We start from the raw sequence: 25722 nt of genomic DNA on the forward strand, positions 1-25722 counted from the left end.
TATTTAATACATCCGATATATACAAATAAATACCTCAATTTCTTTGTATGCCAAAGTTACTGGCGACTCTGAAGTATGTTTCTGCAGGAAACATGAACCTGCAGTACAGCAGTGTTCCAGAGGCAAGTTTTAGAGTGTCCTGGACACCCTGGTCCCCTCTAGATTCTAAAGATAGGTTTTGTGTTTTATACTTCACAGGTAAGTCCCAGCTTTTGGTGCCTCAGGGATCATTGATGCCACTGTGCAAGCCAAGCAGCTGATACCTTTTGGTACTACCTAAAAACAGAGGCCAGACAAAATTAAGGGAATAAAAAGCAGTTCTGTTTATTGAAGGACCTTCAGGTACATTCAGGGCAGATGAACTCCCCCCAGGGGCTACACCCAGAAATAGACCACAGCTCACAGGTTTTCACACTTTCATAAGTTTGGTCCATTTGCATATTGGAGGTTCATCTTCCGATTCCAGCTTCAGGTAATGAAGTCATTTGCCCCAAGTTTGCTCCCTACAACTGACTTTTGTTTCCATCTCTGGGGCTGAGTCAGTGAGGTGTCCTTGACTGCCAGGCCTGCAGAGGAATTGCTTGTGTCTGCCCAAAATGGGAAAGCAGCAGCTCACACTGTGTGTGGAGTTCAGAGTTATACACTAAAGAACTGCAGGATTACACATACATGAAAAATATAAGAGCTAAAATGCTGAGGCATCCCAACAGAGAGCAGTCTGTCTGCAGGGCTTTGGCAGGCCTGGCTGGCCCCTGGCCAGGCCCCATTTTGTCCCTGGGCAGTGTCTGAGCTCCAGGAGACCACCAGCATTAAGTACCCTCTCTTTCTCCAGCCATGGCATCTGCTCTCCCTGGTGTTAGTACCTGGCACGGGGCACAGTTGGCACAGCTCTTACTTTCTCTGTGGTTTTCAGTTGCAGGAGGGCTGCAAGAAGCAATTTTTGGCCTTTTTTTGCCTAGTATTTATTTGAATAGTCCCTCTCCTCAGGCAATGTAAACCAGCAATATCAACTAGCAGTATCTCTACACAGCCACATTTTACTTGTACATGAGCTGTGTCCACAGTTGCATTTTGGATTTTCTGGCCACTGTCCACTTGCTTGCTCCTGGATATTTGTGTGTGTGTGCCTTGCACATGTTGTCATTTAAATGTTATCCTTGCCCTTACCTAGGCACAGGTTCCAGTCAAGAGGATTTTTTGCTCCATAAAGGCCCAGAGCATTTGGAGCGCCAAGATAAAGGACATGCTGCCTCAGGCAATCCTGCCAACCCATACAGCAGTCATGAATGTGCAGAGATTCTCTCACAAGTTTGGTTTAGTTCTGGAAACTACACTGTTGACACTAAATAGTTCATTCCAAAGGTCCTTCTGATAAGAGTAGTTTAGGAAGTCCAAGGAGAAGTGATACCTTTTTGTTCTGTCCAGCAGTCTGTGGGAAGAGATTACCTGGAAGCCATAATCCTAGAGATTGCAATATAGGCATTATTTTCACTTACCAACTACCCCGTGCTGTCATGTGTAGTGCAGTGATTCTCAGCTCTGAAAAACTGCTTAACTCCTGGAAAAATAAAGGTTATGGAACCCCAGGAAGAACGAGGTAAGGGTTTTGCACCATCTCCCAGCGGCAGTGGCATTTTTGGGTGCCAATGTGTGACACATGTTGTCCCCAGGAGCAGTGTCACCCCTCAGCTCAGCCCAGAATTGGACATGGCCTGATGGTGCCTGGGGCTCCACCCTTCACTGGGTGCTTGGATAGCAACCCCATCAGCTTTGAGAAATGTGCAGTTATAGCTGAATAAACCACTGTGTATTTAAAACAGGAACAAAGAGCATGCAGGCTCTTTGCAGCAGGTGCTGGAGGTTCTGCTCACTCAAAGGAACCACAGGTGTCTGCTCCATCAAGTCCATTTTTTAGAGCCAGTATTCATCCTGTCTTGGGCCATGCAAGTCTTGGATTGTTAGGCCAATGTACTTTTTAGGGCTATGTTTTTGTAACAGTGCTAAAATGTGTAAAAAATCCAACCCCACTTCACCTCACAGCAAGATGCTTACTAGCAAAGACACCAGGGGTTTACCTCATCCCCTGAAGTGATGAGCCATGGTTAATTTCTAAGAAAATACTGTTCAAGCTGTTTCTTTTTACCAGAAAACTTTATTTTATAAGGAAAAATGTTACCTTCTCAGCTGATGGTGCATCTTTGCAACAGTACACAGGGGTTTATCCCAGAAAAATAAGACTGGATGCTTTTTTTGTGTGGCAAAAACTTTGTTCGTTAGACTAATTAGATCAGTCCTAATTTAAGCAGTGTAGACTGTTCCTGTGGGCCTGCCTTGAAAGAAACAGTGATGGTTCCAGAGTTGTCATTCAGAGCTGCTTTGAAAGTGCTTTGTGCTGGAATCCATCCTGGGAATTTTGTGCTACTTGCTGTAGCTGTGGCTTCCTGCCATCACTGTCCCCGTAAGTGACTGATCAAATAAATCAGAGAACTCTGGCTGTTGAACCTCCAAATAACTTCAGGTGGTTACAGTTGTGTGACCAGCTGGCTACCTACAGATACACAACTGCTTGTGGGGTTCCCCTCATAGATTGTGAGAAGTGTTTTTTATAAATCACTTGTCCTTGGAAAGCCAGCGAAGGACACAGATGATGTTGTTGAAGCACAGCTGTATTTCTTTCTTCAGTTATCTTGCTGCAAATCCTGTTAAAACTGTGAATTGATATTATTAAGTAACAGCTGACAGGTTTGAACTTGGCAGATAAGAATTTTATGAACCATCCTTAGGAGTTCTGTTTTGATGAGAGGGGAATAAGAGTGATAGCCACGGCTCTGTGCCACATCCAGCCATTCTCCTCAGGGCTTTACCTGCTCTTTTGGATCATCTTTCCATGGTGCTGCTAGGTGTCCATCAGCCTTCTGCTGCACAAACACTCCCAGAGAACTCCTTGCTTTATTTATCTGTCAGTGGAAGCCCAGCAGTGTCACAAAAGGTTAATTCCACATCTGGTCTCCAGCTTTCTGCCAGCCAACTGACTTGGTTTTACTTGAGACTGCTCACTTGAAAAAGAAGTCATTTTACCCTATAATAACAGTGTATAAAATAATGTACAACTGTACTGAGATTGAGTATACAGAAATAATAAACATCTAGATTTAATTACCAGCTCATTCATTGTATTCACAAAAAAGTTGGAAGGTGAAATATGTAGTGAACAAAGGCAAGCCAGCAAACTGTAGCTGATTCTGTGAAGTGTAACAACTTAATTATTTTCTAGAAAACTCTTCCATGTAGTGCTTTCTTTAAAAAGGGCAGTTTTGCTTTGGGGCAGCAGAGTGTAGAGCTGTCTCTAGTCTGGTTTTGGCCAATAGTTTTGCAGTTAGTTGTAACTTGTTAAGCATTGCTGGTTTGTAAATGATGAAGAAATGATGAAGCCAAGGCCGTTAAGTCTGAAGAATATGGGCACTCTGGTTTCCACTTCCAGCAGTTTGGGTACGTTCCCCAGCACAATCTACAGGAACCATTATTTGTGATTTCATGGCAAACTTACCAGAACAGAACAAATTATTGTGTTTATTGCTGGCCCATTCTGTTGTTATTAAGGCATCTCCTGGGCTTGTGCATCCACTGCCTGTTTTCCCTTTGCCTCGCCAGTCTCTGAGGCAGTCAGCCTCTTTTAAACCTGGAGTTACTTCTATTATTGATGGAATCAAATACCAGAATAACCCAAAGTTAGTGTACATTGGTGGCAGCAAAATGAGCTGCATTTTCACCCCCGCCCCCTTCTCCTTGTATAAGAATGTATAATAAACTGCTTAAACTTACAAAAATGGAGAAGAAGAAATAGTAAAAGAAAGAAGTGTCCTGTAGGACTGTGTTATGGAGCAAAGGGTGTGGGTTTGCTGGCTGAGGCAGCAGTCTGAGGGGGGTGGTTATTTCCTATATAACTGCAAAGCTGTGCCAAGGCTGCCAGAATAGACTTGTGCATATAAAAGAAGCAAGACTAATCTTCTGCCTAAGACAGACATTTTCAGATGGTCCTTCAATGGTGTGTTTCCTGTTACTGCTCTTGGAAGTCAGTCTTCCAGCAGAACATGTGGAAATGGGTCTTCCCAAGTGTCATGGCTTTGCCCACATTCCCAAATTGCAGCAGGGATCAGCTGCTCTGACACGCACGTTTGCATGAGGCTTTCTTGTGGCGAACCACTGTCCCAGCTCCCAGCACTGGAGGAAAGGCCAGGAAGGAAAGTGTTCTTATGCTCCCAAAGTCTCACTTCTAGAACTTTTTAAAGCCCTTACAACTTCTCATAAGTTTTTTAAAGTTAAAAACAGTATTGAATTGCACTTAGAATCCAGCAGAGCTTAAAGGAGGTAATAGTAGCCTGTAAATAATTCTCTTCATTGATTTCTGATTAATGAGCAGTGTCCATAGCTGTTGGGTGTGAACAGAGAAGGAGGCATAGGCTTCTTTCCAGCTTGGGCAGAAGTTTCTACAACAGCTACACAACAGGGTATTTATCTGATGTTGTCAATGTAGACAAGCTCACGGGAGGCTGTTAAATAAAGACCTCGCCCCTATGCACAGTAATGGAAAGCTGCTTTGTTTCCATCTAGTCTATATTGTGAAGGACTGATGAACTCTAAAGACTGTCAAGCTGAGTAAATTCAAACTTCTCTTTTCCTCCCTCTTGCCAAATTTGACTTTGCTTGCTTACTTCTGAAACTGTTTTGGCCCTGCCTTGTTAAAAGCAGCTACAGGAGGTGAGTAGGAAGCAAGAGATGCTTCTGGTTGGCCCAGATTCTCAGCACTTCCAGGGTTTCCTCTGGCCCAGAATGGTTTTGGAGCAAGGTTGCTGTGTTTACTGCAAATGCTGGTGATGTGTCAGTTAGGATGTGGTAGACATCATTCTCTCGTTAGTCATGTTTATTAACATGTTATTTCTTATCAGCTTCATCAGGAGCAACTGTGTTTATGTGTAGGAAGACTGCCGTTCTAAAACCAGTAAGGCACATGGGAAAGTAGGGTATCAATAAAGAGCTTTGGCTCTGTGTTCTGCAGGGGGATAAATAAGAAAGATAAGTAGGAAATTTTGAATGCTTGGAAATTTTGCTCCTAGCAAAATGTCACAGAATTGAAATTAAGCTGAAAGTTACATGAAGTTGTTTACAAAAGCAGTTAAATGAATGAGTGAATGGATGAATGAATGAATGAATGAATTTTGAGTTCTGTCTTTGCAAACGTGATAAAATTTCCTTTGCATTTACATCCCTTTTTAAAGTAATCTGAGAAAAACCCAAACCGAACCACTTGTTCATCTTGTTTAATGATGGTTTTTAAGCACCCTCTGCTCATATTCTTTTAAACATGTTTAGAAATCAACGTACACCCAAAAAGCAGAGCGATGAATTTTATTATTTGTGCGCCATGTAGATGTATGTCTGGGTGTGACTTTTCTGCTTTGTACATTGTTCTCCCTGTAGCACATTGCAAAAAGTTTGTACTTAAATTCTACTGCTGTAAAATATTAATATGTTGTTCTTTATTTTGGCAAGCTGTAAAGATGCAGAAATCTTAATGGACATGAAAACATGAAAAGGAAGCCATTGTTCAACCAAGTGTAGCTTTCATTCATTCTGGAGCTCTGTAATAGATGCAAGATGTTGAAAGGAAATGAGCCAAATATTAGTGTGGTCCTGAGAGACCAGACAAATAATGGAGCTACTTAAATTTGTCATTCTTCTTTCTTGATTACAGTCAAAATCTAAAATGTACACAGATGTTATTTCTGTATAGGTTCTATATAGATAGTTTTGGGGTTTGAACATTGTTAAATATTTTTGTGATGTTTATAATATAACTGTTTCTTTTTTTCTTTTTTTAAGGAGTTTGTGGATTTTTTAAATGGAAGTCCAGCAGGCAGTGAGTTACTGCAGAGTGCAGGGAATCACTGATTCCTTGGAGAGCTGCTGCTTTAGTAGAATGGTCTTACCTGGGCAGTTCTGTGGGCAAGGTGCCAGCTTCTGTGGCAGGAGCTTCCCTTTCACACAGGCATGTCATGGTTTGCAGTGAGTGTTAGGACTCTGGTTTTTGAAGACAAGGGAGTTCAGGCATTAATATCTTAGCCTCAGCTACTCTGGGGCAGAAATAATCCTCTGTGAGCAGAGGTATCTGGTGTTTAGGTTGCCTTTGTTTTGGTGAAATCCTTTCCATGCTAATATTCCCGTGTTGGATCTCTAGAAAGAAAAGAATGTAGGTTTGGGCTAAATCATAATCCAGCAAGTTGGAAGTTGCTTAACCTTGCCTAATGGTCTCCATCTGAACCCCACATCTGCTTACAGAATAAGGATCTAAATAGTTTGTGAAGGTCTTGCAGGAGTGAGGAAAGCAAATGAACCTGCTCTAAGCATGGCTATCATATGTCAGTCCAGATTTTCTTGGAAAGCTCCTATCTGTGTGTTCCCTGAGACCACATCTGCTGCCTTCCATGCACTGTAAGAAATCCAGGGCTCATTAGATGAAGACAACACTGAATGCAGGCTCTGACACCAGCTCTGTGCACTTCACTGAATCCTCTGCTCACATCGTTCCTTGAGCTTGTGTTGCTGTTTGTCTCAGAGCCTAACAAAATAAACACGCCCGGAAAGATTTTTGTTGCCGAAAGTGTGGCAAATAGATGCATGGTACTTCTGCATCTTTGCTTCTTGTCTGGAGGATAAGGCTGCAGGAGAAGAGGTGCTGGCCTGGACACAAACTTGGAGAGCTGTTGCACTCGATTAGACTAAAACAAAGGTGACAGCAGTTAAAAAAACTCAAGCAGCCATTCCTGCTGAAAGGAGATCATGCAAGGTGGTGAATGTGGTGTTTATGTGACATGAGAAACTTAATATCTACCTGGTTTTCCCCAAAGAGACCCCCAGGTGGTGGGAAAATAGGGGAGATATTTGGAGAATGCCGGTACGCCGTCCCTGAGCAGATTGACACATTCCTCCTACATTAGTTTCTCCCTGTAGCACTATTCTTTAGCAGAAACACTTCCATTCTTGCAGCATTTTGTGACATGCAGTGGATTTAAAGCAGGATTAAATCCTACTGAAGAAGTCAGTGGTGTTGCAGTGCAAAAGGTGCTGTGAGATAAGGCAGGAAGCTTTGTGATTCTCATTGCATGAAGAATTTGAGATGTAGCTGCTGGCTGAAGAGAAGGGAAGTGTCCTCTGTATGAGGGTGGATGTGTATCTGTCAGAAGGGAGCTCTTGCTCCAAACCGAACTGTGCCATGCTTGGGATGAACGAGCACTAATGCTGCACCTGCAAAGCAGTGGTTGTCCGTCTGTGTGTGAATAAAGGGTTTGAAGAAGCGGAAAGAGTTAAAAGTTTAGCTAGATTTAGTTAGGGAGGATAGAAACAATTAAGAGTATAGCAAGAAGTGTAGAAATAATAAGGGATAGCTAATTATTAGCAGATAAAGTAGTTAAAGCTAGGGTAATATATTACCTGCCTGTCTTTACTCTATTTAAAGAAGCAGGATGTGATGAAGATTTAATTGTGAAAAAAAGGACCATGGCCTGCACCTGGGCCCTGAAACTTGAGCTATAGCCAAGGGGTCCAAAGCCTGCCAACAAGGCAAAAGTAAAGGGTCACTTTGACCTCAGCAGACCACTGTCCCATTTCAGAGCCCACTGTCCCATTTCAGAGCCCACTGTCCAATTTCAGAGCCCATTGACCCATTTCAGAACCCTCTACCCCAGTTCAATCAGGAGACTGTGTGGGTGTGAAAGGAACTTCAGACTCATTTAAATACATTTTAATATGAAATGGGGGTAGGCGGGGTTAGGTAATGAATATGTATTAGGCATTTTGGGAATTAGATGGATGTATAAGACTTTTTAGATAAATAGAGAGCAGGAGCCTGTGATATTTTGCACCTGTCTTTGGGAAATAATTCCAAATTATTTGTGCCCAATGTCAATAAACACACCACTTTCTGACTTTAACTAGCTGGGGAGTTCTGTTCCACGCTTCATGTGTGTGTGTCAGACTGAGCATAATCCAGTTTGAGTGCATGTGAGGGCTGGGGCAGGCTGCAGGCCCAGCACATTTGATGGTAGAACTGTCACATAAATAATAATAGCAGCATATGACTGGCAGGTGTTCTCTCAAGGTGTTGGAGATTAGGGTAGAAATTACTGCAGTGACTGATGATGCAGCTGACTACGTCGTATGAAGTTAACACAACTGTCAGTGTGAAAAAATGTAGCAGTGTGGCTTTAAGTAGGGTATAAAGACCAATCTAAAAAATTTAGCTGCGTGGCCCGGCAGGGTGGTGCTGTCACTGGAGCAGCAAATCCACTGTGGATCTTGGCAGAGCTGGGCTTGTCCCGACAGGTCATTCCATAGCCCCAGCAGGACAGATGGGAAGTTCCAGAGGTGAGCTGTGGTTGATCAGTGTTTTGGACTGTCCAGGCACATCAATGCTGGGAGTCAAGTGTTTGGTGAGCACATGGTTTGAAAAAAATTCTCCCCGTAGAAGGTGATGCTGCCTGACTTTCATTAAGGAGTCACCAGTGTGGGCGTTCAAAATTCAAAACTAACTGTTGTTTCACTTTTCCTGTAGTCTTAAACCAAAAAGGGATTTCTCAGCAGCATGGGAGCAAACCTTGCTCTCCACCTTCCTATTTGTTTTCATACAAGTGGAAGACAAAAAACTTCCAAATCTGATATTTTCATCAAATGTTGGATTATCTCAGATAAGGCTTATTTCTGTTCAGAATTGATATATTTGCAATATATTCCATGCTGCTGGTAGGGTTGTGTTGAAGCCAAAGGCGGTGAAAAATGATCAAATAATTCTCCCAGTGTATCTTTAGGCTTAGAATTCAGCTTTTTATGAGTTCATAACGATCTGAAGTTTGCTGTATTTGATGGCATAGATGAGAAGCTGGTCTTGCAGATAGTGGTAAACCTTCCTTGGAGTTTAGAAACTTTGTAGAAAGTACCACACAAAGTGCACTAAAAAGCACATAATTAATCACCTCAGCAGCTCCTGCCCTGTACAGCCACAACTCAAGCTGTCCATTGTTGCCATATCATTTGACTGCATGAAGCCCCTTTAAATAATTTCTGATTTAAAGGCCTAAGAACGGTAATTTGATTGTCTCAAACATCTCCTAATGCCTTAAAAATAGAAAAGGACCTGCATATTTCCTTTTGCAATGTAATTGCCCTCAGGCACGAGTCACATTTTGTGTCTGACCAGTGGTTAGAAGGAAGCACATGATGCCTTACAGGGGTTTGCAGCACATCTATTATCCCAAGCAGTATTTTTGTGCCATGTTTTGGCTGTGAGGGCTTGTCTTGCAGGAGGAATGAAGCTATTTGCCATCACAATTTTTCCCTTACGCCATGAAAAATAAATGTCATTATTACATATAATGATTTCACACTTGTCTCAGAATAATGCAGAATTTTATTTAATAGAATGCAGAATTTCACAGTTAAGAGGTTTGAAAATAAAATGCTACATGGTTTCTAGCCTGCAACTTAGTATCCCAGGAATCTGCTGAAATTTCCTTTTTTGGGATGTATGCTGCCAATGGATGTTTTGCTCATATGTTTCACTGGGGCTTTTATTTTCTTGGGAAAATAACAAGACTAGCACATTGATAAATGAATTTAATTTAGTTTTCAGGTAAGGAAAGTGATGCCTGCAGTTCTGCCTTTATGGATATGGACGATAAGGGAAGAGTGTAAGACTGGTGGCATTGTAGAAAACAGTCCCTGCTCCCATAATTTAATGATAAGCTGAATATCTGTAAGGGACCATGCATAGGGAGGAAACTTAAACACCTGGTTTTATGTAATATTTCTATTGAGTTTTTACTATGATAAAAACAGTGTTTGGGTTTCCTTTAGGAATTAACACATTGAGGTGATGTGGCAAACAAAAACCTCTTTTAACACTGTGAGTAGCACAGAACAAACCACAATTTAGATTGTGTCAAGATTTCTATCCTGTATCCAACTTGCAGAATTGTTGTCAGCTCTGCTTCAGTCTGAAACTTGGCAAGGTGTTTCTCTGCCAAGAAAGTACTTTCATCTTTTTCAACTCGAGTGTATCTGGTTTCTTAATTTCCAGGATTTTATAAGCACTTCCAAGGTATTAGTTGCTGTAATAGCAGTGTGAGTGCTGAATTGATTTTTCTGCAGCAAAATGCTGCTGCTGAATGTCCAGTGAGCTGTGCTGTATTATCTGTGTAGTTAAAGTACACTTTGTGCTAAAAAGGGCTGTAATGCTTATCACAGCAGGCGAGTCAGCTGCCCAGGGAGCTGTCCTGGGGACAGCACAGTGCAGGCTTTGCTGCAGAACCTTGCCCGTGTGTGCTAATCTGGAGCTGTGCGTTGTGTCTGCTCTTTGTGGGGCTGATCTCTGGGCCACTTGGGGCTCTGCTGCAGAGCACAGGGATGTTCCCATGAATGGAGAGGAGGATTAGACCAAAACCCCATTATCTGGCCAGGCCTTGGGAGGTATGGAGTGACAGATCTCCTGCCCCGACTGGAGCTGCTTGCCACCCAGAGGAGTGTAAGAATGATTTAAGTCAGAGGCTTTTTGTTGGAGAGCTTCCAAAGAAAGCAGTGGGAAAGGTTTGGATTACTGTCTTCTGTGTCATTAAAAATAATCTGGAAAACTGATCCCTTCCTTGCCCTGTCCATGAATTCTAGCACCCTAGTCAGTGGTTTGGGTGTATAATACTTACCATGTGCCATTTGAAATGTGTGAAATGTGGAAATTGTAAGTACTATTTTTTCTTAGGCCACTCAGAAATGCTGTAATTAAAGGAGATAGTGTTTTCCTGATTTGTTTATTTCACTTTGGTTTTGGGTCATAGTGGACGTGATGTCAAATCCTCCCCTGTAAGCACTGGCTGGTGTCCATAAATGGCCAGTGTTAATGTGGAGAGAATTTATTCACACAGCATGATTCTTTTCCTTCATGTTGGGGTTGTACTTTGCAAGAAGTGCCTTTCAGCCACATATTCAAGCACTGTGAAACAAAACTTCTGTGTGTTTTCAGTTGCCTCACAGTTGAGCTGAGGGATGCTTTGGAATTGTACCCATCTGAGCTGCCTAAATGCAGTGTGAGTTCTAAAAACCACCTTACACAGCCGTGGACTGCACTCCAGCCCTGGCCTGGAATCTGTGCAAGTCCTTGGTGGATCAGGGTCTGGCTAGTGAGAACAGATTCATCTTTTTTTTTAAGAGAAACAATTACGTGTTGCCTTCATTATGCACAGGCAATACTTGGGGATCCCTTTAATCACATTACTGCTGAAAGCTGTATTACCTGTTATTGCACTGATATTGCAGATTTCATGTAACTATTGATGTTCCTGTTCAGGACAGTGTTAGTCCTGTGACCAAGATTTCAGGTGCCTGCCATTAACCTCTAGTTCTTTCTCTCCCCTGCCCCCTTTTTAGAGGCCTTTGAGTCTTTGCTTCGCTTTGCTGAAAACCGCACAAGTTCCCTGTTTGAGACAGCTTACAGACCTATGGCAAAAGAAGCAGCAGAGCCTGTTAAGGAGCTTTTTACAGACATCTCTCTCTACATTCTGGGCGCAGAGACCACAGTGGAAAGTGCAGTTCTGCGGTTCTTTGACAGTCTCTTTCCTCTGGTGTACAGCCGGCTAATAAACCCAGGAATTACAGATCTGTCAGAGGACTATACAGAGTGTCTGCGGCTTACAAGGCAAGACATAAATCCTTTTGGACACTATTCTAAAAACATGGTTACAGAGCTGTCAAAATCTCTTTGGGCCAGCAGGATGCTGAGCCAGGCCCTGAGCCTGGGCATTGAGGTGATAAACAGCACGGAGCACGCCGCTCTGAGCAAGGAGTGCAGCAGGGCCCTGGTGAAGATGCAGTACTGCCCGCACTGCCAGGGCCTGACGCTCATCAGGCCCTGCGTGGGATATTGCCTCAATGTCATGAGGGGCTGCCTGGCCAGTGTGTCAGAGCTGGATGCACAGTGGAGGGAGTTCATCTCCACGCTGGAATATCTGACTAACGAAATGGCTGCCTCGCACGAGCTGGAAATTGCCCTGTCGGGGATCTGGAGCTCCATCAACGAGGCCATCCTGCACGCACAGCTGAACGGACCACAGCTCTCTGCCACAGTAAGTGCTCCCTAATTATTTGTTACTCCTGTTCATCAATTTCCTCCTTCGGCGGATAAACATTTGAAGTTGGTGTTGTCTTTGCAGCAGTTTTTAGTCTTTAACTAGATCTGTGTCTAATAATCCATGCAGACTTTACAGACAATTCTGGTGGGGTTCAGTAGAGTCTGCTTTGAAATGAAAGGGGGGGATTTGTTTCTTTAGAAGGAACCAAGTAAAGCGGAGACCTCTGCCTTGTCTGCACAGTTCTCTAAACAAAAATTTGGGGTGTATGATACTAGATAGCAATCAAGGGTTATCCTGGTATGTAGTTGTAGCATGTGGGGACATCCCACAGGATTTGGTATAAGGGCCTAGAAAAGTGAGCTTTTAAATAAAGGCAAAGGAATTAATTGACTTTCACAATTTTACAGTCCCTTTATGTTTGTGTTGACTGAGACACCAGGAAGGTACTACAGGTCTGTAATAAGTACACCTCTCATACAGAAGGTGGGAAAAGAGCATGAAAAAGTCCAAACTTATTTGGCAGCATTTACCTAAGTAAAGGATAAAAACGCACTTGAATTTGAAACAGCTTTGTGGGTGGTGCAGATTAAGGGGAAAGAACTAGGATGGTAGAACTGTCACATAAATAATAATAGCAGCATATGACTGGCAGGTGTTCTCTCAAGGTGTTGGAGATTAGGGTAGAAATTACTGCAGTGACTGATGATGCAGCTGACTACGTCTGTATAAAGTTAATACAACTGTCAGTGGAAAAAAATGTAGCAGTGTGGCTTTAAGTAGGGTATAAAGACTAATCTAAAAAATGCAGGTAGATCTGCCTGTCTTTAAAGTAAAGGAGTTCTTGGAATTCTTGGAAATGCACAAATTTAAATATATAATTTCTGTGTAGAACTTTGCTCACCACATTGTGTAAGAGAGAAGGTAGTCTAGAGGTTCCACAGAAAGAAGCTGTGGCAGAGTCTATTCTAAACAAAGGAAGGTTTATTAATAGGAGAAGAATGCTTCTGTGTTTGCAGCCTTCCAAAATCCCTAATATTGCAGCTCCCTTCACTGTAGAACACCTGACAGAGCCATACCTAGAGTCAGTATAATACATAAATTATAAAAAACCCAACCACTTGTTGTAATCTGATAGAATTTCACTTGGTGTTTTAATTAAAACTCAGTTCATAATGCCTCAGTTTTCCTTTCCTTTTTATGAATGGCAAACTTGCTAGTTTATCTGAAAGTCAAAGATGAACATGGAAAAACCTCTGAGAAATTTATCCAGGTTCTTGAGTAGGATGGTGGGCACTGGAGCCTGCATGTGCTGCAGGTCTGCATTGTGCTGAAGTCTGGTTGGTGGTGTCACAATGTTGCCCATGGAAGAGTGTTAAACTTAGAACATATCATGTAAAATGTTCCTGCATCTGCCCCTATTTTCACCCATAAGTTGTTTTAAATGAGTCTAAAAGGGAACCAGAAATCAAAGTACACTATTACTATATATTGGTTTTATCTGACTATAAATGAATACCTCTAAAACCATTGTAGAGCTTCATTGCTGATTTCATGGACAGAATACTAAAACATAACTCTGCACTGCCTTTATCAGCCTCATAATTAAAATGCTCTTGCTTAGCTTACTGAGGGGTAAAATTCATGATCCAGGTGAATATTGGATAATTATGGATGAACTCAATGAGTGTATTGCTTTTAGGTGATTTGGAAGTAGAATTCTCTCTGAGGTGTCTTTCAGGCTCTGGATTCTCTTTAAAGATTATTCAAATAATTTTATTTGGGGCCTTCTTAGTTCCCTAGCAATACCTTTAAGCATTTGCCTTCTTCCATTTGGAACAAGTTCAGAAAATGCTGTTATGTTTGAAATTCCATTAATTCTTTTTTCCTTGAAGTTATCTTTGCTTTCTGTCACTGGCAGAACCTCCATGTGCAGAAGAAGGTGGTGTTGTGTGTTGTTCTAGGGGCTGCTCAGTAGGATGGCAAAGGACGTTTGAAAATAAAAGCTATGCCTCGGCGTGTATTGCCCTCGATCCTTTCAGTTGCCTGCAGAGTAAGATGATATTTAGAAGACAGAGCATGTTTCACTATTTGAACAAGCATTCATCTGATCCTGGTTTAAAATTTTCCTGATTAGTTACAGAGGATAACCATTATTTAGAAAATTGAGCCTAATTAAGCTTTATTTTCTCCTCTGAAGAAGTGGAAGGGAGTTCAATGCTCAGGTTCAGGATTTCCTGATGGAGATGGCTTCTGGGAATCCAGGCTGTGATTCTCAGTTACACTGGGGCCATTTGATTTGTACCCAGTGTTTTACTGTTGGTTTTACTTACGGGATTCTTTATTTTCCTCAGAAAAGATATGTTCTCTTTTCCTTCCCTAAGTGTTTGGAGACCTTTTTTTGCTTGTGAACTTTACTCTCCAGCTTCTGCAAAAGTGGAAATGTTCAGCTCAGGTAGTTTCTATTACAAATGCAGTAATTGGTTTAATTTGATTATAATGGAAAACTCATTCAGAAAAGCAGAGCATTCCTAGTAATCTTAATTTATCCCGAGGCAGCCTTAATTAATGCGCCTGCCCTTTTAGGAAACATTTTACATTTTTAATAGAGAATATAGCTAAAAATTAGGGTTCTTTTTTTCTCTTGTTGCCTGCCTGGATGATAATGAATAATGGAAAGTTGTTTTCTTTAAAATGGGGAAGGGCTGAAATAAACCAATAAACCATTTAGGATACTTTGCTCAAATGAGGTGCAGTCAATTGATATTAAATCTAAACCTAAAAATCCTATTTGTATGAGGCACACATAACTTCAGGAGAGTGGCCTCTACTGATCCTGTCCATTACAGCCAAGAGAATTGCCTGATTTGCTGGGATAGCAAGTGTGAAAGGTCACCTTTAAGATATTGGTAATCTCTCCTCAGATTGCTGGGGATGTGCCATGCCATTTGTTCAATGATGCTGGCTTGCATCCAGCTTACTTAGCCTAATGCAGGCCAGCCTGGGTCTGCAGCACCAGCAATCATCATCATTGCTTTCATCTGCTCAATCTAATTGTCCTTCCTCCTGCTAGGAGCCCTGGCTGCCTCCTGGTGCCAGCTACACACACCCACTCGGTTTACCCGTCCTTAGCATTTTCCTCTTTATTTCTTTTTCTGCCTTTGTGTTTTAAAGCTGTTCCCCTTTTTCGTGTGCTCAGTTACTGTATTGCTGTACAAACTCTGTACTTATGCATCGTTCCTGATGTTAATTTTATTTTTTATTCTGAGTGAAAATAAACCACTCTCAGCTGAAATACAGAGAGGAGCAGGAGGCGAGGCAGTTCTGAAGTTCTGTGGTGCTGGCACTTGAGGCAGGCGTGTCAGCAGGTGGGGTAACAAGCACTGCCCACGCTCCTGGAGCCAAATCCCACTGAGCTGTTCCCATGGCTCGCGTAGGGCCAGCGGGGACGTGCAGTCCTGCTCCAGCAGGCTGCGTGTGGGGATGGGTGCTGGAAACAGAATGAAGATTTCTGTTGGATCAGAAATGGCTGGAATCTGACCGGTTCCCCCAACTCCAGGTCTGAGTGCTTCACTTTGGGCCTTCAGTGAGGCCCCCACAGTGGCATTGCTGCTTCTGCCAGGCACCCGTGATCTGGGGGATGGGTTTCCTGCTGGACCAGTGGGCACTCGTGAGTTGCTGCCTGCCCAGGCGCAGATTTCCTTTAGCTGTGCCAGTTCATGGTTCCAGAGGTTTCCCCCTCTTGTCTCTGGAGCAGAATCCCTTTGCCTGCTTGCCCACACGGTGGGAAATGCAAAGGGATGTGTGCTAGCAGAATATTTGGAATGTGGGAAGGCACGTGTTTCTCTGTGTTCTTGCAGCAAGGAGCTCATAAGCATAAAGTATTTATCTTCTTGCTAATGTTATAATGGCTGAGAAAGCATTAAATGAGGAGAATGTAAAAAAGCCACAGACCTGGTGTTTTTACAGTGGATAACCGTTAGGCAACAGCAAAGTCCAGCATATTGTGTTTTGTGATTTTAGGAGTAATAAAAGCAAAAGCTAATAAAAGGCTTGATAGAGATTATAAAAACGAGATATGATCAGAGATTAAGCACTAGGAGAAAGCAGAAAGATGTGCCTGGAGGCAGTTAATTTCTTGGAGACAAGCTCACCAATTAATGTGATAACAGTGATATTAAAAAGTGATAGAAGAATAAACTTTGGGAAGAGGAGCAGATAGAGGCAGGAAAAACACAGGAGGGGAGGGATGTTTAAGATGCAAGATTCATGGAATTGCAGGAGTGTCAGGAAGCACAGAGATAGCGATTGTGATCAAAATCAATGACAACCTTTCTATGAATTGTGAAGACATCAAGGAGAAAGATGGGTAATATTGAGAAAAGATCCACTAAATACCATTTGTATTTTAAAGGGTCTGGTTTCAGGTTGTAATGAAGGAGACTCTCTGATGCCTATTTTTGGCAGATTATTTGAGTGTTGTTTCTTAAAAGTTCACATGGCTCAGAAGAAATGCAAGGAAGGCATGAGAAGGTGAAAGCTTCTAGCAAGGTCTGATGTCCTTGCTGACAAAGAAAATCCAGACAAAGGAGTTGGGCTTTCCATGCCTGTCCAGCCACTTCTGCTGTGGCCCTTTGCAGTTGGGGATGTCACTGGGACCTGGGAGGCAAATTACACAGAATTAACAGCAAATTAGAGTTTAGGGGAGTAAAAAAAAAAAAAAAAAAAAAAAAAAAAAACCACCAAAAAAAAAAACCACACCCAAACAGAAAATACATGTAGATAGATGGTTGTTCTTGGTGGCTGGTTGTGGTTGATCAATCTCTCAATCTCCTCCCATCAGTGGGTTTAAATGTTGCATTTAACCAAAACAGATGATCCCTGCTGAGAAGCAGCTATAGGACCTTTGCACTGAGCAAGCAAACTATGTAGATATCTTCTAGATTCAGTTTAAGGATAGAAGGGGGCATCTGCCTGTGGAAAAGCATACTTGGGGTATCCTGGAATGCCTGTGTTACTGCAGTGGCCTTGAGCCAGAACTTACAGGGGAGGGGCCTTTGGGGAAAACAAACATAAAATATTACTATAAATTTTCTGGTAAAAATAAAACAGTGTCTGGAAGGCTTACAGAAAATAACTCAAGTGTCTTAAATTATGAGGAATGCTGAAATAAACAAAAAAGACCCAAGATCTGTTAAATGGTCACCTTTAGGGAAAGAAAAGCTTAGAGAAAAGAGTGCCAAATTTGCAGCAGCGGGAGGTTGATGCACAGTAACCTTACAAATTTGAAAAGGAAGTGGCAGTACTATGAACAAAATAACTTTGTGCTGAGTGAGTTCAGAGCAACAAAGAGTTTCTGCCAGCCAGTAATGAACTACTTGATTAATGACATTGAATGGTATCATAAAACACTCCTGGAGACTTTGGAGAACACTCAGGGCTGAACTCAGGTGCTTCCTTCCTGCAAGTTTTCAAATTCAAATGATCAACACCAGCTGTCAATAAGTATAAAAACTGTACTTAGCAGAGGTTAAAGCAGTATATTGAATTCCTTGTGGTTAGATTGCAGAAAACAACCGTAAAAAAGGACAGGAAAGTTATGTTACTTAAATGACATTTTGCTTTTTCTAAGCACTTAGCAGGAAACCTCCCCTGAAAACAGAAACTGGAGGAGCCATCACCTGTGGTGGGGTTTCTGTTAAAGTTCTCCAAGCAGCCCTGCACTTCTTGCAGTCCTTTCATATTTGGTTCTCATGAACTCAGGTTATGTGAATGTACATCAGGTTCAAATCCTTTGTGAATCCCGGGGCAGGAGGAGACCTTTTGAAAAACAGGGGAATTGCCCCAAGGGCACACCCTGCAATGACCTGTTCCTGTGGGAAGGAGAAGAGGGTGGCTTTCACCATGGTGAAAAACATGCAAAAACAAGTCAGCATTAAATTTTTGGTTTATTTCTTTTGGGCTTTATACTCATTAAGATACTGTTTTCATCTTATGGTCAGTCATGGGTGAATTTTTAAAAAGCAGTGGAGCTATATGTCTGGAATCAACTGAATTTCATGGAGTGTAAGCATCTGATTCTTGTAGTCAGCTTTGTAAGTCTTGCCACGTGCAATTTGCTTGATTTAAAAGCATTTTGACACTTAAGTACTGTAGAAGTATTTCTGGAAATAATAATCTAAATTGTTTAATGCATTTGCCATATTTCCATCTGTTACAGAAGTCCTCTGGAGAATTAGATCTCATGTAGCCTTGAACAGCTCCCTGGGGGGTTACAAGGAGCTTTCTGGCCCCCGTTGGGTAATGACAGTTCTCTTCCATGCAGGTGTTTGACACCACAGAGTAGCCTGATTTCCTGGTGGTAAGGATCATCTCATCTGTAATGGTGGAACTGCTTGAAATGAAGTATTTATGTCAAAATGGAGTAGGTTAAATTGAAATACATATTTCCAAAAATCTATTATCAAGTGGAGCAGGAATAAAGAAGCACGGCGTAATTACAATTGCATTAGTTCTGAGAATATTTGCTGGGTGTTATCCAGCTGTCATGTTGTTTGACTAAACATGTGGCTAAGAATTTGATTTGACATAAATTGTGCAACCTTCAGTTGCTCTTGCAGGAGTGATGATGCATTTGCATGGATGTGTCTCTTCATCCCCAAAGGCTTCCTTCACAAGGCCCATCTTGCCTCCCAACTGGCTGCTGACTTGCTGATAGTGCTTAAGCACACTGTTAATGACTCATTAGTCTGTAGTAAGACAAAAAGCTATTTTCTGCCTGCTGGAGCAGTATTCTACTTTTCATTCCCTAAATCTTGGATTTTGTGTAAGTATGTAACCTAAAAGGCTTATGTTAAACATTGATATCAGTGGAATTGATGGATGTAGCTTTTAACCTGCTTTTGGTCTGCGACCAGCTTTATTTGTGATTAATCATTTGTGGTTAAGGTTTTGGGACTATTTGTGTTTTTGTGACTGTTTTTCCTGTTTACAATCAAAGTACATTTATTTGGCTTAATTTTATTGCCAAAGTGTTTTTGAAAATGTGTCAGGTATTTGTGTGTGTTTGTGGGGTCCCAGAAATGCTGTTAGGTGAGTGTTTTCTGGAGATGTGAATGCATGCTGCTTCAAACCAGATGAAACTGTGCATAATTTGGGTAGTTCTCCATTGCATGTGCTAGTGAATGCTGTAGGGCCAGATGTAGAGAGTAAGGACAGCAGGTTAATGATAAGTAGAAAGAAATAGTAGCCTGCTTTCAGAGCAAGAGGCCTAAACAGTGCTGTAAAAAATGCATTTTTAAGAAAGAGACTTCACTTTGTATTATGGATACTACCTGTATTTAGGTAAAATAATTCAGTGGCAATAAATCCCTGAACTTTACATTTTTTACTTCATTGTTGTTTTCTTTAGGCTTAAAAACAATGATACCTCATTGATGCTACTTCTTAATACATCCTTAAAAGTGCATGGCTGATGGAGCAAGTGTCCCTGACCACTGCAGGGCTGCTCAGCCTGTCCCTCTGTGATGTTCAGTGCTGTCAAGACCAACACAAGCATCCACAAGCACTTGTGCACACACTGATAGTCACAGCCCACTGCTTTTCTTCACACCTTCAAAGCTGTGTCTTTTTTAATGTGGGTAACCAGTTCAGCTCTGAAAGTGGCAGCAGCAATTTTTATTTAATAAGAATGAGCTCATGAGTTCTGCTGTGGACTTGGGTTTAATTTTTCTCAGGGCTGTGTATTGGTGTGATATGGCCACTTTTTCTTAAAACAGCTGCTTTGCTTCACTTTGTTTAACAAACCCAGGCTCTGGAATTTTTCAGCACCACCTTATGGTTCCTGGAGAATTAGATCCTGGGAACTCTGGCAGCAAGTACAATTAAAAGTAAACCCCAGAGTCATCAGCTGTTATAAAAATGGTAAGAATGGTGCTCATTCCCCCCACCCCCCCCCCCAAAGCTGAAAATGCTCAAGGATACCTCCATGGAAATGTGAGTGTCCTGTTTGACTTTAGTTTGGTGCTGTAGGAGAGGAGGATGTGCCCAAGGCAGGATATGAGCTCCAGAACACAAGGCCTGTCAGAGCCGTAATCATAAAGCTGCCAAGAGAGCAGAGCTGTAATTTCCCAGAGCCAGGGCTGTCACTGAGCACTCTCTATCTTCCCTGGAATATGAGCCTGGTGTCAGCACTTCACCATTATTAGAGTTGAAAGATGAAGGACGTAAATATGGTAAGAGTCCAGGATTTTGCTTGAAGCACAGCACTGAGCAAGGCAATCAATGGGTGGGATAATATTTATGGAAATGATGATACTCAGGATGACAGATGATGTGCTCAGTGTTTCAACGAGAGTTGTGTACACTTTATTCATTGTTTCTACTTCTTTCTTTTTTATTCTATGCACTTACTGTAAGCCTCCCCAGATTATGGAAGTCATCTGCTGAAATTGAATGTTATTTTCTATTATGAAATCAATTTAAACTACAAAAGAGAAATTAGATGTGCAGGTTCTTTTTACGAAGCTGACTTTCTGTATTGTGGTTTGTTAAATATGATGGATTTTGTAGCTGCAATGCTTTAGGATTTTGGCACTTATGTTTGTTGTGGTTAATTTTTAGTCTTATAAATTAACAAGGCATGGAACAATGAAGTTGGAGTGTTGCTGGGTTGGGGTCCAGTCCCTGGTAAAAAAATGCAGCTTGAGCATATTGGCAGCGAGGCTGCTTGTTATTCATTGTGAGGCGTCTGGCTATGGGAGTGTTAGATGTTTGACAGCATTGAATAGATTCCAGTCAGCCATACAAACTACCTCCACTGGAGTGGAAAGGACCATAAAATTGTTTTAGCAACAGCTAATTCTCCTGAGTCTTTTAAGGCTTTTCCCCCCTTATTTTTTCTTTAACCATTTGGTTGCCAGTAGAGGATTTGCCAATTCAAACAATAAATGTTCCCAGATTGATTTAATTTTTAAGATCGTTCAGAAAGCTTTTAATTGATTTTGCATTTAGCATAGTTTAGATTTTCGGGGAAAAATGACCAAAAACCCCAAACAAACACCAGCCATCTGAATTGTACCTTGAACCGTGTTACATTTTGTTGAATATAAAAACTGAACTGTAAAGTAACTTAGCACTGTTTTTTCTATCAGTAACTTCCAGTCCTGTTTTTATCAGCGAGGCCGGGCTAATCTGTTAACTTGTAGGTCTTCATTTCGTGTCCCCGCTCACCTTTTAGGGGCTGCAGTGCCAAACAATCTTAGTGCTGCAGGTTTTTTTACAAACAGCTTGGGGTATTGTCTGTTCAATCTCCAGCTGAAATTCTGTGATAATTCTTCTTTACTTTGAATTCCTTTGACTTTTTTTTTTTTTTTTTTTTGCTCCTAAGTAGCTTTTGGTGCAGCCTTAGAAAGGCCACGCCTCTCTAGGCTTCAAGTATTTAAAAGGAAATGCAGGTCTTCTCTAAATGCAGGTATAAGAAGTCAAATAACTACCATTTATAATTCCATTTTCCCTTATATAAACTGTGCCCACTTCTCTGGTTTATATAGACATAGGTGGACTGGAGGAAAACTCAGTGGTAGTTTTGTATAGATGAACTAGAAGAGTAAAAAAAGTAAAGCTGTGGACATTAGTCTGTGAATTCAGTGTGTGAAAGAAAATAAAAATGTGTTCTCACCTGTCATATTTCATGTGACCAGTGCTAGCTGCCCCCCATTGTGCCACACTTCAGGCATGAGCTGGAGCCAGGTCTGGAGACATGGGGACAGCAGCTTTGGGATGTACCATGGCAAGATGGAGAGTGAGGGGGTCCTCATCTTACAGCATCCCTGAAGGCACTTACAGGAACCTGGGGATAACGTTCAGTTTTTCCATTTGTTTTGAGTTCAAGGCTTCAACCTGCTGACAGTAGATGGGCCAGGGGATTGGAGTGAAAAGCCACTTGGCTCTGTTGCCACCTTCTGTCCCAAAAGAGTCTGCCTCTTGTGAAGACCTCTGTCTTGTACACTGGGAAAAATGACATATTTCGTCCAGCTGAGTACAAACTTTCCTTTTCCTCTCCTGTTTCCCAGTAAATCATTCAGTTAGGTTAACATTAATTGGAAAAATTGGGGAAAAAAATCACCATTACCAGCATTTGGTGTTACAGTAGAAATGCTGTAATGCTTCCTAGCTCTGCTAGGGAGGGCAGCAGCATCAGCACATGGTGCTGAAATGGTCAGATTGTGAATGAACCTGGGGCACAGCTTGGAAACGGGAGCCTGGTGGCTCATGGGGTGTGTGCCCTTCTGTGGCAGATGAGGTGAAAGGCCCTGGTGATTTTGTTGTGCTTTTCCAGTAGTGAAGCTTTATTTTACTCTTCTAGTCCATCTATACAAAACCTCCACCGAGTTTTCCTCTAGTCCACCTATGTCTATATAAACCAGAGAAGTGGGCACAGTTTATATAAGGGAAAATGGAATTATAAATGGTAGTTATTTGACTTCTTATACCTGCATTTAGAGAAGACCTGCATTTCCTTTTAAATACTTGAATCTTAGAGAGAGATGTGGCCTTTCTAAGGCTGCACAAATGCTTCCTGCAGCAGACAAATGTTTTCTGCAGCCAAGTGTCTGCCCTGACCAGCTCAAGGGGACTCTGCTCAGAAAAAAAATTGCCATTTATGTAGAAAAATACACAAATTTTGTTGTCTGTGACATCAAGCATGTGTTGGCTGATATGTCACTAACTGGAGATGGTATAAAATACCTGATTTTTCAAGTCAGGACAGAGCCTGAACATTGTGACAGCTGTGTTAGACCTGAATTACTGGAAGTCACTGACACAACTTCCAAAACTGTTTTTTTACAATGCTGAGAGCCTCTGTCTCCTTACCTGAAGTGTGTATTGGTGCCTCTAATCTGTTTCTTTGCAAACCTGCTCTGCTCTGAGCTATCCCCTGTAGTTGTTTTCTGGGAGATCAGAAAACATTTTTAATCCTCTCTAATGAAATTGTGTTGCTTCTATTACAGACCCATAGCTCATGAGCTTGTGAGCCTTGGCAACACGTGAATCCTCATTTTCCCAGAGGTGGGCCTCATTGTTGCAGAGCTCTCTAGAAGGCATTTACTACAGGAAATATTAATAAGGAATGGAGGATAGGGGAAAGAGAAAAAAATACAATAATTTCTAGACTGTCTCTTTCAAGCATTCAAGTCTGTGCTCTGTTCTCTGGAGCTGGAGTGAATCAGGAGTGCAGTTTGAAAGATGAGCACAGGGCCCTGGTGTACTGGACTAGCAGGAGCAGCAGGAAATTGGATGTACAGGAAGAGGATTGAGGGGCAGATGGAAGAGGACATTGGGCATTTCTGCCCATCACTGTGCCCTTACAGGGAGGATCCTTGTTTGCTCCCATGGTATCACAGTGGAAATACTCAAAGATGTGAACTGTTGTAAAATGTAGGTGAACTTAATGGGAAGAAATGTTTGACTCTTATTTTAGAAGGTTGAATGATTTCTTTATTATAACTATGTTATAATACATTAATGTATTATATAAAGGAAGATACTAAAATTACATACTTACTTTCTTTAACTATCATCTCTAACTACTAACAACTTGTGATTTTGTTCTCGAGAGTTTAGACACAGGTGGATCTGACTGGCCATCAGGCTCAAACAGTTCTCACCAGAATCCAATGAAGCAATCACCCCAGGTAAACAATTCTCTAAGCACATTTTACATGAGAAAAACAAGGAGCAGAAATAGAAATAGTTTTCTCTTTCTTTTTCTTTGTCTACCTTTATGAAAAATCTTGAGAGAGAGAAAAATATGTTACCACAGTGCACATATTTGAAAGGTCCATTGGCTCTTTTTAGGGAGATGTCCATGCTTTGTCCCTTGTTTTCTTTCTTTGTCAATACTTTCTGTTAAAAACTTCACTTAGTGAGTTTGTTTTGACTCACTGCTGTACTTGATGTATAGAGTTTACCCTTGGTTATATGCTCTCTATATTGTAATTACATGCTTTTCCCACTTATTTTAGTGAGTGAGTGTGACACAGATGGGAATTTTTGGGAGAAAAGGCTCAGGCTCAAGGAACACATCTTTTAGGGAACAGAAGATTGCATGAAGAAGTTAAGGCAAATTCTCAGGAATTGTACATCATGTCTGGGAAGGAATTGTACATCATGTCTTTATTCGTGACAGGAATTTTTCATTTATGTTTCTGAACTGGTGGACATTGGCAGAAGGGGAGAGAGTCACACACAAAGAACTGAAACAGTGATTTGAGGTAACAGAGAAAAATTACACTATTCATACTTAGAATGAGACAGGCAGTGGTTTTGGGAGAATCTTGTTTGTGTGGAAAGAAAAAAGGGCTCACCCAGGAGAAAGAGATGTAGAAGAATATGGAGGCAAAGCAGTGGGAAAGGAATGTAGGAAATTGAGGTACAAGACATGGAAAAGAGCTAGAAAAACAATTATGGACACCCCCCCCCCACCCCCCTGTATTTGAAGAGTCTGGAATGCTGGTGAGGACCTATCAACATCAATATTGTCTGTCTGCCCCTTAGACTGTCCTGCTTGGCTAATCCTACCATTTCAAGCTGATTTTAGCCATATTTTGCCTATGCTGGAGGGGGCTTGGCTGGACTGATCTGTGTGTGAGTTCTCCAGAGCACTCAGCCTGACCTTCTCAGGTGTTTGCTTCCCTGCTGCTGATACCTGGGGAGGGACAGGAGTGTGTCCCCCTCTTTCACACCCACATAGCAGCACATCTTCAGGGCTTTTGTTCAGTTTCTTTTGCTCCTCTCCATTTAATTGGTCCTATGGGTTTTACAAAAAAAGGCACTTTGTGTTTTGTTGGGCTTTTTGTGAGGTATGTGATGCATTCCCCTGCAAGCTTTAATCATTAAGTATAATCTGTACTTCTCCTTGTCTAAGCTTGCCCAGGATATGCTTTCTGCTGTGGGCTTCATCCCTGATGGAATGATTAAGTCAGCTTCTTGCAGGATTTGAGCTGCTCCATTGGAAGACTCTGTATTTTGATATGAGCTTAATTCTTCATGATGATTAGTTGAAGTGACATTTGTCATGATCTGACAGTAAAAAAGAATGGCTTGTTCATTATAGTTAACTATGAAAATGTGTAATCAGTCCATGGTTCTATTTTGATACTACATGTAGTGACCCAGGATTTCCAATTCATAAGAGATTATACACTTTAAAAAGTCTTTTCATGTTTCTCCCAGTGCATGTGAACCCATGAAAATGTTTCATCACTTCTTTACAGTACTCTGTAGTGTAAATACCGTCTTTTGACATCAGACTCCAAAGATGTGGTCTTTGTCCCATCATTACTTTGTGCACTAATGGGTGAGTGAGACTTGAAATATTAGCTTGTCATTGCAAGGGCTGAGTGGTTCCAGTTTTCCTTGTGTACATTGTCTGTTTGTAAAATGCTTTGTGAAAGGTTAGGGACAGAACAAGAAAGTCTGTGCCTCACTGGTTTGCTGCCAAAGACTTCATGGCCACTTTTGCTTTGGAACATCTGAATTTTCTTTAGCCGAG

General features: G+C 41.6%; 1 protein-coding gene across 6 annotated transcripts in view; it reads left to right on the plus strand.

Annotated features, from left to right (window-relative positions):
- Positions 1-25722, plus strand: part of LOC128793205 (glypican-5-like) — a 434089-nt gene that overhangs the window by 143912 nt on the left and 264455 nt on the right. For all 6 annotated transcript variants that reach the window (XM_053952307.1, XM_053952309.1, XM_053952306.1 and 3 more), the window contains exon 3: positions 11470-12164. In XM_053952307.1, coding sequence (XP_053808282.1) covers positions 11470-12164 — 695 coding nt within the window. The remainder of the gene's footprint in view (positions 1-11469; positions 12165-25722) is intronic.

This window comes from Vidua chalybeata, chromosome 10 (genome assembly GCF_026979565.1).
Source record: "Vidua chalybeata isolate OUT-0048 chromosome 10, bVidCha1 merged haplotype, whole genome shotgun sequence".
In the NCBI taxonomy this organism is placed as follows: Eukaryota; Metazoa; Chordata; class Aves; order Passeriformes; family Viduidae; genus Vidua; species Vidua chalybeata.